The sequence below is a fragment of the Lepidochelys olivacea genome, assembly GCF_965140295.1.
Source record: "Lepidochelys olivacea isolate rLepOli2 genome assembly, chromosome: 4".
Lineage (NCBI taxonomy): Eukaryota > Metazoa > Chordata > Testudines > Cheloniidae > Lepidochelys > Lepidochelys olivacea.
The window spans coordinates 97561595-97575473 of NC_140414.1; the positions used below are offsets into that span (position 1 = coordinate 97561595).

The following is a 13879-nucleotide window of genomic DNA, read 5'->3' on the forward strand; positions in this document are numbered from 1 at the left end:
GATGATAGAATGATCAATAGATAAGGGTAGAGGGAACTATGTGGTTGTCAGTTCCAACTCAGAAAGGAAGGATCCTGCACTCTGCTTTTTATTTACTTGTCTCAGTGGGAATATAACTAATGAACATTGTTTCCTCTGCCTCTCCTCAAACCGCATGAACTCCTTCATGCAGGGAAGTTATGGTGGGGAGACTATCAATACAGTGTCCTGCTCACCTGAAATCAACCATTACTTGAGACTACAGGATCATAGAATATCAGGATTGGAAGGGACCTCAGGAGGTCATCTAGTCCAACCCCCTGCTCAAAGCAGGACCAATCCCCAATTTCTGCCCCAGATCCCTAAATAGCCCCCTCAAGGATTGAACTCACAACCCTGGGTTTTAGCAGGGCAATACTCAAACCACTGAGCTATCCCTCCCCTCAGTTACAGCCAGGCAATTATCTAGAAATGCAAATATCTTTGTTGGCCTGAGCAGCTCCCAGATTGTCCATTCCTAACGCCAGCTTTAGCTTGATTAGCTTTTCCCAGGAAAGGGGAAATGGTTTCCATCTGATGATTATTCATAACTTTATTTTGGAATCTGAAATGGAGGATAATTGGCTTTTCCCCCCCCTTTTAGGGCACCAATGCCTCTGCTCTGGAAAAAGACATTGGTCCAGAGCAGTTTCCAATCAATGAACACTACTTTGGGTTGGTCAATGTAAGTACATATACTTCCTGTTTTATATTGAGCGATTGTGATGAGAACCATATAGACTCTTTTATGGTTTGATGCTGCTTTAATTTCAATGCTCTCCAGTGCAGCACTGATTTAAGGTTAGAATTTGGGAGGGTGCTCCTAGTGTTCCAGGGGAAATTTTAGCTAATATGTTGAAAGTTGGTTGCTGCTAAGTCAAACATTTTAGGACATCTACCCTTTGAGGAGAACAGCTTAGTGAAATCCGAGTAGTTTTAACATTTTATAAACTACTTCTTTCCCTGACCCCAAGTAAAGTTAAATAATATCTTTTTCTAGCTAAAAAACCCCACTTTGATATTTACTTTTTAAAATCAGGATGCATAAAGTCAATGGGAATGGAGTTAAAATTTGGCATATGCTTAGGTGTATCTGTCAGAAAGCATTATTCACCTGATGAAAGCATCCAGTCTAAAGGGTGTTTTTCGTGTCCCGAATGAAACTGATCTAAGTTCTGCTCCTACTGCAGTCACTGGGAGTTCTGCCATTGATTTCAGCAGGAACAGGAGTGGGCCATTCCAGAGCATATTGGTTTATAGGAACTCTTATCAAAGATACTCTCATTGCAATGAATACCATCTAACCAATGCCCTACATTTGGAGCTTTTATGGTCAGTCCTAGCGAGTTAAGAATTTTTAATATTTATAGTTTGTTTTTGCTGCATGACAACAGTAAATGGTACTGAACCTATATTCAGGCAACAGCTGCATGGTAATTGGTGGGGTATTCTACTGGGGATGCAGATTGCGGAGGCTGGATGAAGTGATTAGTTTATATTACCTTGCATAGGGATTCAGGGCATTTTTGCTTTTACATTGGCAGTTTGGGAACACCTGCTACTGTAACTCTGTGCTGCAGGCATTGTATTTTTGCCGGCCATTTCGGGAGAATGTGTTGGCATACAAGGCCCAACAGAAAAAGAAGGAAAACCTCTTGACATGCCTGGCAGACCTTTTCCACAGTATTGCTACTCAGAAGAAAAAAGTTGGAGTGATTCCACCAAAGAAGTTCATTTCAAGGTTACGAAAGGAGAACGGTGAGTGCAAACTCTGATTCTTTTCAGAGACTCAAGTAATACCTAGCAGTGTGGTCAAATCAATCAATCAATCAGGTTAGATTTGTAATAAGCTTTTAATTCTCTGTTTCCTAAATATTAATTATTTAGTGTATACATATACGTGTGCGTGTGTGTGTGTCTGTAATGTTGTAGTTGGCAATAACCATACTAGGATTTGCAATTAAGGGCCAAATCTTCCATGGGTGCACAGCTGCCCTACTGATATTTCCACTGCATGGAGGGGCAGGCTGTAGAAAGCCAGCAACAGACAGTTGGGTATGGATGAGGGGCTCTGCACATTGCAGAGGAGTGCTCTGCAGTGACTTTCTATATAGTACGATGGAGATGGATATTTTGGGCAGCTAGAAGAATGAATGTGCTGTGACCAGTAGGTTTGTGGATAGTACAGATCCAGTAGCCCAAAACATCCTGGGGTTCAGTATGTGCACGTATGCAGTGAGCTGCATCTGCTGCTCCTCCCATTCCCAGAAATAGTGACTTCACAGGAGAAACAGTGCCCACTCCTTCTGGGGAGATTCCCTTCTAAGTGGGTTCAAGGGCACCAGAGGCGGAGGCAGTCCTGGTAACATAGCTTCATTCTGCACGGTCGCCATATCAGTGGGTGTGGCCCAAGAGCCAATGCAAAGGGTCTACACACAGATAGCCCTGTGCCTCTGAAGGAACGCCCTGGGAAGGGATTCACATGCATCTTGGCTGGAGGGGGTTGTAGGAGATAAAAATACATATATTTGGGGAACAGAAGTTCCTGCTTCTTCAACAGAGAGCGGGATAGGGGCAAACCAAGCTGCTGATGGAAAAATTCAAAGGAAATTCTGAAATAGGAACATCTCATATGACATCACCACAGAGATGCCTCCCATGAGTTTCCTTCTGGTTTGTGACTGGGCATGTGAGCGCACCATCTGGCCCATGATTTATTGAGCTTTATTGACAGAAACAAAGATTCAGGAAATGTTTTTAGGAGCAATGCACTCACCAAATTACTGTGGGAAAACAATATCTCTTTGAAAAAGCCCCCCCATCTTTCAGACTCTCCCACCCTCAATCCTCACCCATGTTTGTTATCGCCCCAATTAAGCACGTTCCTAATATAGAGCACGAACTCAGTGGGATTACTCACAAGTTTAAATTAGGCACGTTTGTAAGTACGTTCCTGAATTGGGGCTTGTAATTGTATTTGGGAGCAAAACCTGAATGTCAGTATATCCTTTCCTGCACGGAGCAAAGGGACTTTAGAAAGAGACAATTCTGCCTCTCTCCTTTGCAGATCTCTTTGACAACTACATGCAGCAAGATGCACATGAATTTTTAAATTACTTGCTCAACACCATTGCAGACATCCTGCAGGAGGAGAAGAAGCAGGAAAAGCAAAATGGGAAACTAAAAAATGGCATCATGAATGAAGCTGAAGAGAACAATAAACAAGAACTCACCTGGGTGCATGAGATTTTTCAGGGAACACTGACTAACGAAACTAGATGTTTGAACTGTGAAACCGTAAGCATTGGGGTGGTTGATATTTTTACACGCTAATAGATCGATAGATATGTATAAATATGTGAATCTGTTCTGCCACCTGAGAAATGTGGATATTCCTGTATAATTTCACTTCTTGGACTGAGTATATTATTTTCCAAAAATACATTTTTGTAAACATGACTAACCTGTCCCAAACTTTGCAGTTATTGTATATAGTTAGACACCTCATTAACTAATCTTACACCCTTTTCATTCAAGCCATCGTATTTATAAACAGTTAAGTATATATAGAGGCTGCTGCAACTGTGGACAGTGAATTTGCCTCATTATTCCATGAGTTAGGGATAACTGCATAACTCACAAGTGGCAAAGTTAAGATCAAATAGTGCTAATGCATCCCTAAGAATGTCATTAATGGTCAAAGTATTTGCTAACAACACACTGTACATTATCAGGCTTTTTTTCAGTATTTTAAAAGGATGTCAACTTGAAAACTAGTCAGTTTGAAAAATGAGTAAAATAGTTCCACCTAATATACCTGAGGGTGAGTTCCCTGCCAATTTTTGTAGTTTTTCAATCACACTTTCCTATTTAAAAAATGTTTTGCTCTCCCTTGTTGCTGTGTGAAAGACCCATGCAAACAACAGGGAAACTGGCTATTCTGGGAGAACAGTGGAAATTGATATAAAGTGCTGTCAAATGCATAGAGGACCAGATTCAGCTGCCCCTGTTCATGTGGAGTAGCATTGTACTCCACAGAAAGTCTCCTTGAACTAAATAAGACTACCTGCAGAGTAACAATATCAGAATCTTGCACAAAGTGAAGAAACAATGGGAAAAACTGAAAAACAGTGTTTTGCTCTAATGTATTTAAGTTATAATAACCCTAGTAACAATAGTAGGTTAAAAAAAATACCAAAGGCTGGTTTTTAAATTGACAATGTCCCTTTAAACTTTTGAGATGAAATCCTAAATTTATATTCAGTGTTTACTCAGGGAAATTCCCACTTAAGCCAGGATTTTGCCCTAACTAGCTGAGCAGAACTACAAAATACCCTATTTGTAAAATCTTACAGTGGGTCAGGCCACTGAGAGAAATTTGGGGCCCTGGAACATCATGTTCACTGGGGTCCCACTCACTCCCATTTCATTTTATTTACACAGACGTTACAGATGTTTTGAAGGGCCTCCTGAGCTTGGGATCCTGGTACAATTTTCCCCCTTTCCCTCATTCCTGTTGTCAGCCCTGCAGTTGGTCCAAGATTTGGTGGAAAAATTAACTTCTGAGGATTCCTAATGTTGTTATAGGAAGGTTGATCCTATAGCTTCCTGTGACTACAGGAAAAATATATTCATACACTTTTCTAGTTTGATTATGTATTTTTTTTTTTTATTTACTGTCTCATACTTTTTGGAAAGCAATAGAATGGATTAAAAGATGTGGTACAAGTATACAATCTACATAGAGTTATTCAGATACAGGCAGTCTTATTCTTACTTATGAATGCAGATTGAATCCACTTTTCCAGTTAATTTTAGTACAGTATATATCACTCTGCTTCCAGATCAACAGGCTTTTTCCTCCCAGGCTCTCTAATCGTTTGAAACTGCACCCATTGAAACCAATGGCAAAATTCCCAGTGACTTCAGTGGTAACAGAATCAAGCCAAAAGACTGGGTATCTACGTGAATTTTTAAAATTTCATAAGCCAGACAGACTTTAGTTGGCTCTTAGTTTCAGCAGCAGAGACAAAATGTTCTCTAAAGTTTTGTTCCTCTGTTTTTTTTAATTCTAGCTGTGTGTTTACACTAGAGACAATTGTTAAAGTCCTGTTGTTTCCTGTCATTTTGCATGGAGTTGGTCACAGAGGGGATTTTTGTTTGAAGAGTTGCTGTTAGTTTTATTTGGACATATTTTATGGCTAACCACATCTTTGAGAATATTAAAATTCATCCCAAAACATGTTCCCATGGGTTCAGGGGTTGGTGGTTACTTTAAAGATGGACCCAGACCAGAACATTAATTCCAGAACCCCTTGAATTTAGGGGATCTGAATCCAAGCTCAGATCCAAATCTCTGATATGGATCCACAGCAGAATACAGGATCCAACCCTCTCCACCTTTGGAGAAGTTTGGATCCAGATCTAGATTTGAACTTTGCTTCTCAGTCCCATCTCAAGTTATTCTAATGAGATGCAGACACACGTGGTATTACTAACAGTTTAAAGTATTCAATCAGTGTGTACTACTTTTTTTTTTTTTTAAAAATAAACAGGATTTGATTTTCATGAAGATGCCCAAAATCAGTTCATGTGGCAATGTTGCTTCAAACTCAATGTTTTTCAGAGCTGCCGAATACATGGCTGCATTTCTGGATTTTGAAGTTTTCCCTCAGCCACCAGCCTAAACCTCTTGTACTTATAATGAAATAAGAGGCTAACACATGAATATTGGAGACCAGTTGAAAAGAGCATATTTTAAATCTTAAACATGTGATATGTATTTATATACTGAAGAACCTCTGTGGTTGCTGATCTGGGATGAATCAAAGGCCGGGGGGGTCTTTTTCTTATTTGCAATAAACTTAGATCCTAGGAAGATTTATTCATGTCTGTCATTCTCAAGTCTCTTCTAAGGCATATTCTGTGTTGATTGGTGATGGGTCCCAATTAAAACCTAAGACCTGATCATTCCTGAATTTTGGAGAAGTCTGGATCCCAATCCAGATTTCTCAGCTGGCAATTCTAAAATAGGCTAAACTAAAACCATGGCCCTAAACACCTCCCACTCCAACAATTGCCCCAAATTTGAATCCTGTAATTGACTGAAATTCTTTAAGGTGGCCTATAAAGGACCTGAGCAGAGCAGGGCAGAGAACAGAAATTCCATTTTGCAGAGCATTGTGAGATTTCAATTTTTGTTTTCATTTGGCTTGGAGTGAAACCTGAACATGTAAAATTATGCATGAAAGAAAATGACAGGGGAAAAATTGTTTGAGCTTGATCAAAAATGTTAGCGCAATTACAGGATTCATTTCATTTCAATTTTAATGTCACTGTATGGTATAATGCAAAATTTAAAAAATTCAAAACAAAGTTGTTTTAAAGGAAAAATTGAAATTTTTCATTAAAAATATTGAAATTAAATGGGACATTTCAATATTATTAGAACTCCCTCCCTCCCCCTTTTTTTGTCTGAAATAAAATTTTGATGAAATAGGCATGATTTTGCAAAGCATTTCACTTTCTATGGAACTGCATTTTCTGAGGGAAAACTATTCTATTGAATTTTTTCCAACCAGATCTAGCTACAAGACTAAAGATAAAAAAATAGCAACTAGAAATTTGGTACAAACATGCTATGCTTACCTCTGTGATCGTCCCTGAAGATGAAAGAACACAAAATTACATGGTATCCATTTTGGTGAACACAATATTTCTCCATGCATGCCCATTCTTGATTTATACCAACCACTGCACTTTCATTTCAGTCCTGTCCACAGGAGGTGAATATAATTATGTAGATCTTTAGCTGTGTGCATATAATGCAGTATATTATATGTAAAAGATGCAAGTAAGCTCTGGTACAATGTACACTTAAAAAATTTAAAACCAGCTAAAGTCATTTCATATTGTTTTAAAATTCATCACAGAACAATGTGTATAAATTATAGGAGCATCTCAAGGGGAAAGAGGTGAAACACTTAGGGCTGGTCTACACTACACAGTTAGGTCCACGTAAGGCAGCTTATTTCGCCCTAATTATGTCAGTGTCTACACTACAGCCTTGCTGCCACCAGTGTAAGTGCCCTACTACACCGACATCATAACTCCACTGCCACAAGAGGCATAAGGCTTATGTCAGTGTAGTGAAATCAACACAATGTCTGCCCTTACATCGGCTGCCCCCCTTACATCTGTCCCCCTTACATCGGCTGCCTTGTCAATTTCACAGCAGGAAAGCCCCAGGTGGCTTCCCTCAGCTCCCACTGGGGAAGGGCGGGGAGGGCACCAGAAGTCCCAGGCGGCTTCCCCCATGCTCTGTGCAGGGAATGGGGGGGGCGGGAGGGGAGCCTAGTGGGAGCCTGTGGGGCTGGCCTCTCCGCCCCGACACTGCCCCTCTTAGGTTGGTGAAAGCGCTCCTGGTGAGCATGCACACCACTGACCCAGGGTGGCAGAGGCACTGACTTCTACTGGCGCCAGTGGGTGCTCAGGGGAGGAGGCGGAGGAAGAGGTGAGGCAGGGTGGGGCAGGGAGCTTAGCTGTCGGTAGGTGCAGAGCACCCACTAATTTTTTTTTCCTGTGGGTGCTCCAGCCCCGGAGCCTATGCAAGGAGGGTAGCGTAGACATGCACCACTGCAGTAATTACTAATATAGGTCAACTTAGGTTTGTCGTGTAGACATACCCTTATTCTTTATATTTACATCAGTTATTTTTCCTTGCACAAGCATCTGAAAACCACAAATGAACTAACATTTGGCTGCTCCAAATATATGGTGGTGAAAAGCCATGCCATTTTAAGGACTAAAGATAGATGGTCACTTGGTCCTGGTCAGGTAGTTGGGATAAGTGCCAGAAACTGAACTGAAATCGTGTGAAAGGTGGATTAATGGACTTGCTGACCGACATGGGGAATCTATTTATACAAAGCCAGAAATCTGTCTGGAAAATATTCAAATTAGTTATTTTGTACAATTTGTATTGTAGTGATTGATTAAAGTGGAAAATTTGTGTATGGGATGCAGGTGCATTTAGACATGTGTTTATCTTTTACATACGTATTTTTTCCTACAGGTTAGTAGCAAAGATGAGGATTTTCTTGACCTCTCTGTTGACGTGGAGCAGAACACATCTATTACGCACTGTCTAAGGTAAATGAATGGAAGATTCATAAATGTATCTGTTTGGGAAACATTTCTACCACTCTCCTAAATCATGTTTTCTTTCTGATTCTCTAAGACCAGTAAAGATTGAAAGTAAAAGTTCTAGGAATATCCCTGAGTGATGACATGCAAGACAAACTGTTCAGTGTTAACTGAGCTTTTGCTGAGCAAAAGGAAAAGGGAATAATTTGGATGTTCATGCTGCAATGGAACCTTTAATAAGAAATTTACTTTAAATTCATTGTGTGAGGGGGGCGGGGGGGGAGAGAGAGAGAATACTGTTCCCTATTGGGGTAAAAAATTGATCATCCGGTTCACTTGGAAGAGTTGCTGCTGAATACCCGTTTGCTTCTGTGGGATTTAAGTATGTGTTTAACTTTAAGCCCATGCTCAAGTGCTTTAGGACTTATGTCCTAAACATACTAAAAGTTAAGCATATGCTTTGCTTAATTGGTCCCAGAGACCTTAGAAACAAGGCGTTTTAAAAATCTAATTTTCTGCTTTGTAAATTGCAATCTGCTACTCTGCTTGTAATCCTAAAATTATAGAGGGAAAGGAATCTTGACTTTTATTGCAAGTTCCAATTGTGTAGGGAAGCTGCAGTGCACCAGAAACCGACAATTTTTTAACCATTATTCCTGAAAGATTTTTAAAAAAAATACCATTTCCAGGTTCACATGGACTGACTGCACTGGATGGATTTAAAATATCATGAGTCCTGGCACCAACTACGATAGATAGGTATCTATGTTCAAAACAATGTTATTTTAATTAAATAATATCAGAAGGCCAAAATAGTCTTTCAGGGTCTAAAGTTACTTAGAAGTTTTAAAAATACATTTCAAATGAAGTCTAAGTGTCGGAGAGACCTCCTTACATAGTATACCACACCTAAAAACACACCGAAAGAGCAGCAACTAGGATATAAACAGATTCCTGAATCAGATGCAAGTAAACCATTCCGCAGAGTATTGGAGATGGGGGATTGTTATTGCATTTTGGAATGTTACTTATGCTTTGCTTTGCTCAGTAACTACCATTTCATTTCAAAACTCGGGATTCTGGAGAATTCTCCCTTTCAGTTTCAGGCCAGTTTATTTTAGGGTTTTGTACTGATGCGCATCAACATAATATGTCTGCACCAGTGGAGCTAGTTTGTGACCGTAAAGGACTTTGCCTTGGAAAACAGGATGTCTTTTTTTTCTATTCTTTTAGAGCAGTGTTCTTGACCACTGGTAATCACATTGGTATTGGTACTTCAGTCTTTTGTCACTGATACTTTAGGCTCCTGACCATCATCACTGGTTGGGGCCCAAATGTGCCACCATTGATCATCTCTCCTTCAGCTGTATGCTTTCAAATAGAAGGGTATACAAAGACTGTAAATAGGAGGCAGGCGGCACTGACTTTTGCAGCCAAAATCTGGAAAACCTGTCAGGAACTGCTGTTCTAGAAAACTAATACCTGTATGTGAAAGTACCCTAAACTATACTTCTGAGTGCCTGCCTGTGAGATTTAAACAAAAAATTGTATCACAATCAACCATATGTAAAAAACAAATTGCACGAATAAGTTATACTAGATATTCTAAACAGCTTAATATTTTATCTAACCTCTTGGTTGTTAAACTCATAAGAAATATATTGTTTAAAAGGACCCCTCGTCTTCCAGGCTACATAGTTCTTCAATAAAGGGTACAGTCTGGAACTGAGAGCCTTCCTAATGCTGTGATTTGAATCTGTTCAATCCATTCCTTTCCTTCTACACTTTGCCAGTATCATATGTCTTTCAGCTAGAACAGAAGTTAGAAAGTTTAGTAGCCCTGCTGGACAACCTCCCATACACATACAGTAGTTTACAGTACTGACATAACTAAAACCCCAGCAGCGTATGTATAACAGCCACATGCTTTTAAGTAGCCTTTCCATCCTCCATTGCAGGAACACAACAGGATGAAAATACTCCAAATCTTTGAGAAGGTGGCTACAGATAGTTACCTACAAAACACACAAGGCAGAGAACCCACAGTTGTTATCCTTTGTGATGGCCTTTTAGAAGGACCACAACTCCCTCCTTGGAAGAAAGAGAAACCCTATTTTAATTAAACATTTGTAAAGCTAGAACACGGGCCTTACATAGCTGCATTATTATACTGTTACGTATCAGAGAGGTAGCTGTGTTAGTCTGGATCTGTAAAAGCATCAAAGAGTCCTGTGGCACCTTATAGACTAACAGACGTATTGGAGCATAAGCTTTCATGGGTGAATACCCACTTCGTCAGATGCATGTACATGCATCCGACAAAATGGGTATTCACCCACGAAAGCTTATGCTCCAAAACGTCTGTTAGTCTATAAGGTGCCACAGGACTCTCTGATGCTTTTATTATACTGTGTCACTCATGATAAAATGGACAAACGCCTCTGGCAGCCTTTTTCAGCAGGGAACTTCAAATTATGTTACTAAATTTCACTGCCTGTTTTCTATAACAATAACTGCTTTTTCTGCATCTTCATGATGTAGATACTGTAATGTTGAAAAGAGGAACAAGTAAATAGAAATTGTTCAGTATTTCAATAAAACGTATTTCTTCACCACTGCAGATGAAACTTTTCTAGTTATTTCTGTCTTTGGTCAGATGAAAAGGTCTTTATGTGTTTAAGTGCTCCAAAAAATACATGCCTCCAGCATAGTCTTTCTCTCCTGAGTATAAGGTCTGGCAAAGAGCAGGAGAGGAATTCATCTAACAACAAAATGAATTATGTATCAATTATTTTTATTTCCATTCCAAGTTATAAAGGCCAGTTGACTCAGTCAATTTGATCCCAACTTTCAACTCCAATCTCTTTGTTATAATTTTTTTATCCCATTAAAAGATATTTATATTGGTTACATGACTAAATAACACCAACACACTTTCTATTTTAGAAGGCACTTCTCTGACAGTTGGATAAATCTTGCAGAGAAACTTGTAGGTTTTTTTTTTTTTAATTATCCAGATGGGGCTAATCCGGAAATAGTTTGGAGTGGGGAGTGTGCATGTGTAGGTATCTAAAAATTCCCCTCTGCTCCCTATGAAAAACCACACAAAGAGAATTCAAAGTCTTTTTTGGTTCAGTCACATGAGGGAGAATTAGGAGTGTCTTAAGTGCTGCATCTGTTGGGAATACCTTACCCAGTCCTGGAGCTCTTTAATCCTGGGGGAATTCTGCACTACTGTGCACATACAGAATTCATGTCCCCTGCAGATTTCTTAGCTTCCCCACAGAAAAATGACTTTCTGATGGGGAAGCAAAGGAAAGCCGCAAGAGCGGTCACATATCCCTCCCCAGCAGTGCAGGTGCATTGTTTTGGGCACCCGTAGCAGCCAGCAGAGAGGTAAATCAAGCGGAGGCTGGGGATGCTTTGGCTGGTGGCTCCTACCGTGCACCAGGCTCAGCTGCTAGTCCCAGATTGGCTGGAGGTGTCAGAGGACAGGACTTTCTCTTCCCCTGCAAGGAGCAGCCTGGCTGGGTCAGACCCACCCCTAGGAACCTCCCCGGCTGCAGGAAGTTCCGCTCCCCCTTCCTGCCCCTATCTCTCCTCCTCCGCAGGAAGAGGGGTCACTCTATGGGGAGTTGCTCCCCCATCCACCCAACCCCCACACCGACCACCTGCATTGGAACCTTCCTGCACCCAGACCTCCCCACTGAGTCTCACCCCCCTACATCTGGACCCCCAGACCACCATCCATTGAGCCCCCAACCCCGATGAGCCCCCCACACCTGGACCCCTACCACACTAAGCCCCACTCTCCCAGACACCCCCCGCCAAACTCCATCCCCCCACACCCATCCCCTCCCCCGCTGAGACACGTTCACCTGGACCCCCTTGCAGAGTTGCTGCTGCAGCTGGAACCCCCACAACAAACTCCTGTGCAGCCAGATGTCCCCACACTCGGACCCCCCACTGAGCTGCTCAGACCCAGATTGCCCCACACAGTACCTTTTTGAGCCCACACTTGGATCCCCCCCCCAGACTAAGCCCCTCCCCACTTAGATCCTGTCTGCCCACACATGGTGCACCTCGGTCAGGCCCAGCCCTTGTGCTGTGTCAGGGTCCTTGTCCGTGTCCCAGGGTTGGGGGGAGAGGCAGAGGTTGATCTCCCACCTTGCACAGTCAGAGGCCTCTGCTCCCCATTGCCATGCTGTAGCCTCCACATTTATTTATTGACAAATAAAATTTGTGCACAGAATTTTTATGTTTTTTGGCAGGGAATTCCCTCAGGAGTACCTTATGCACACACATCTGGCATGAACTTCAGTGTGAGTTACATGTATGGGATGGAACCTGCATGTTGAATTGAATAATGTTGAAAAGTCTCGTTTGGTGAAGTAATTGCCAGAGGAAGCAAGTAGCAGCACAAAACTCTTTGTACTCACAAAGAAAAGTAATTCTTAACATTCCACCAGCAAAGCACTTTAACACATGCTCAAGTTTAAGCACCAGCAGTCACACTGAAGTCAATGGGACTACTCAGGTATTTAAATACGGTTTAAGTGCTTTGCTGGGTCAGGGCCTTTCTAAGTATAAGCTGTGATGTAAATAGCATGTTTTAGAAATTGGATGAAACTCCTATTGATTTCAGTGGGACCAGTGTTTCACCCATTGTGTCTTACTGGCTTTTCAGCTCATCAGTCCAAGTGTGATATTGGAGGAAGTTTCAAGAAACGTTAAGAACTTTCCACAGTATGCATCCGATGAAGTGAGCTGTAGCTCACGAAAGCTTATGCTCACACTTTACATAAGCTATTACCAGCACGAGAGTGGGGTGGGGGGAGAGAAAACCTTTTGTAGTGATAATCACCCATTTTTTCATGGTTTGTGTGTATAAAAACGTCTTCTGTACTTTCCACAGTATGCATCCGATGAAGTGAGCTGTAGCTCACGAAAGCTTATGCTCAAATAAATTGGTTAGTCTCTAAGGTGCCACAAGTACTCCTTTTCTTTTTGCGAATACAGACTAACACGGCTGTTACTCTGAAACCTAAGAACTGATAGTTATATTTATTTACAGAGACTTCAGCAACACAGAAACATTATGTAGTGAACAGAAGTACTACTGTGAAACTTGCTGCAGTAAACAAGAGGCACAGAAAAGGTGGGTAAAGAATAGTGCAGTTCAATCCCTGTTCAGGTAAACTGAGCTCTTAGGATACATCTACCCTGCGATAAAAGACCTGCAGCATGGACACAGCTGCCCTGGGTCAGCTGACTTGGGCTCATGGGGCTATAAAATTGCAATGTAGCCATTCGGGCTTGGTCTGGAGCCTGGGCTCTGAGATTCCCACAAGGGCGGAGGGTCTGAGGCTCTCTGGGGCATGGGTTGTTTTTTTTAATCATAGCGTAGACCTATTTTTAGTAGAAATTTAAATGACTGCTGAAGTGTAGCTTCACTCAGTGCATTACTGATACATTAAACTACAGTCCAGTCCTCCAACTTCTGTGTTTGTACAACCTTCCCAGTCTCCTGCCTGTGATATCCCTGTTGCTGCAGTGAACCTCCTTCTGAACCTGTTTGCAGTTTCTTGGCCTCTGGTGGCTGCAACCCTCTCCCACACACGTACCCTCCATATGGTCCTTGAAACCTAGAGGTGGCACAACAGCTGCTTCATACATCTCTTAGGTCTCCAGTTACTGCTGATAGAATACCTCTGTT

The 13879-nt window shown here is 41.4% G+C and overlaps 1 protein-coding gene across 2 annotated transcripts in view; it reads left to right on the forward strand.

Annotated features, from left to right (window-relative positions):
- USP46 (ubiquitin specific peptidase 46) overlaps nt 1–13879 on the forward strand; it is a 33065-nt gene that overhangs the window by 13347 nt on the left and 5839 nt on the right. For both annotated transcript variants that reach the window (XM_084625557.1, XM_084625556.1), the window contains exons 3-7: nt 623–703; nt 1563–1776; nt 3086–3315; nt 8093–8169; nt 13238–13321. In XM_084625557.1, coding sequence (XP_084481683.1) covers nt 623–703; nt 1563–1776; nt 3086–3315; nt 8093–8169; nt 13238–13321 — 686 coding nt within the window. The remainder of the gene's footprint in view (nt 1–622; nt 704–1562; nt 1777–3085; nt 3316–8092; nt 8170–13237; nt 13322–13879) is intronic.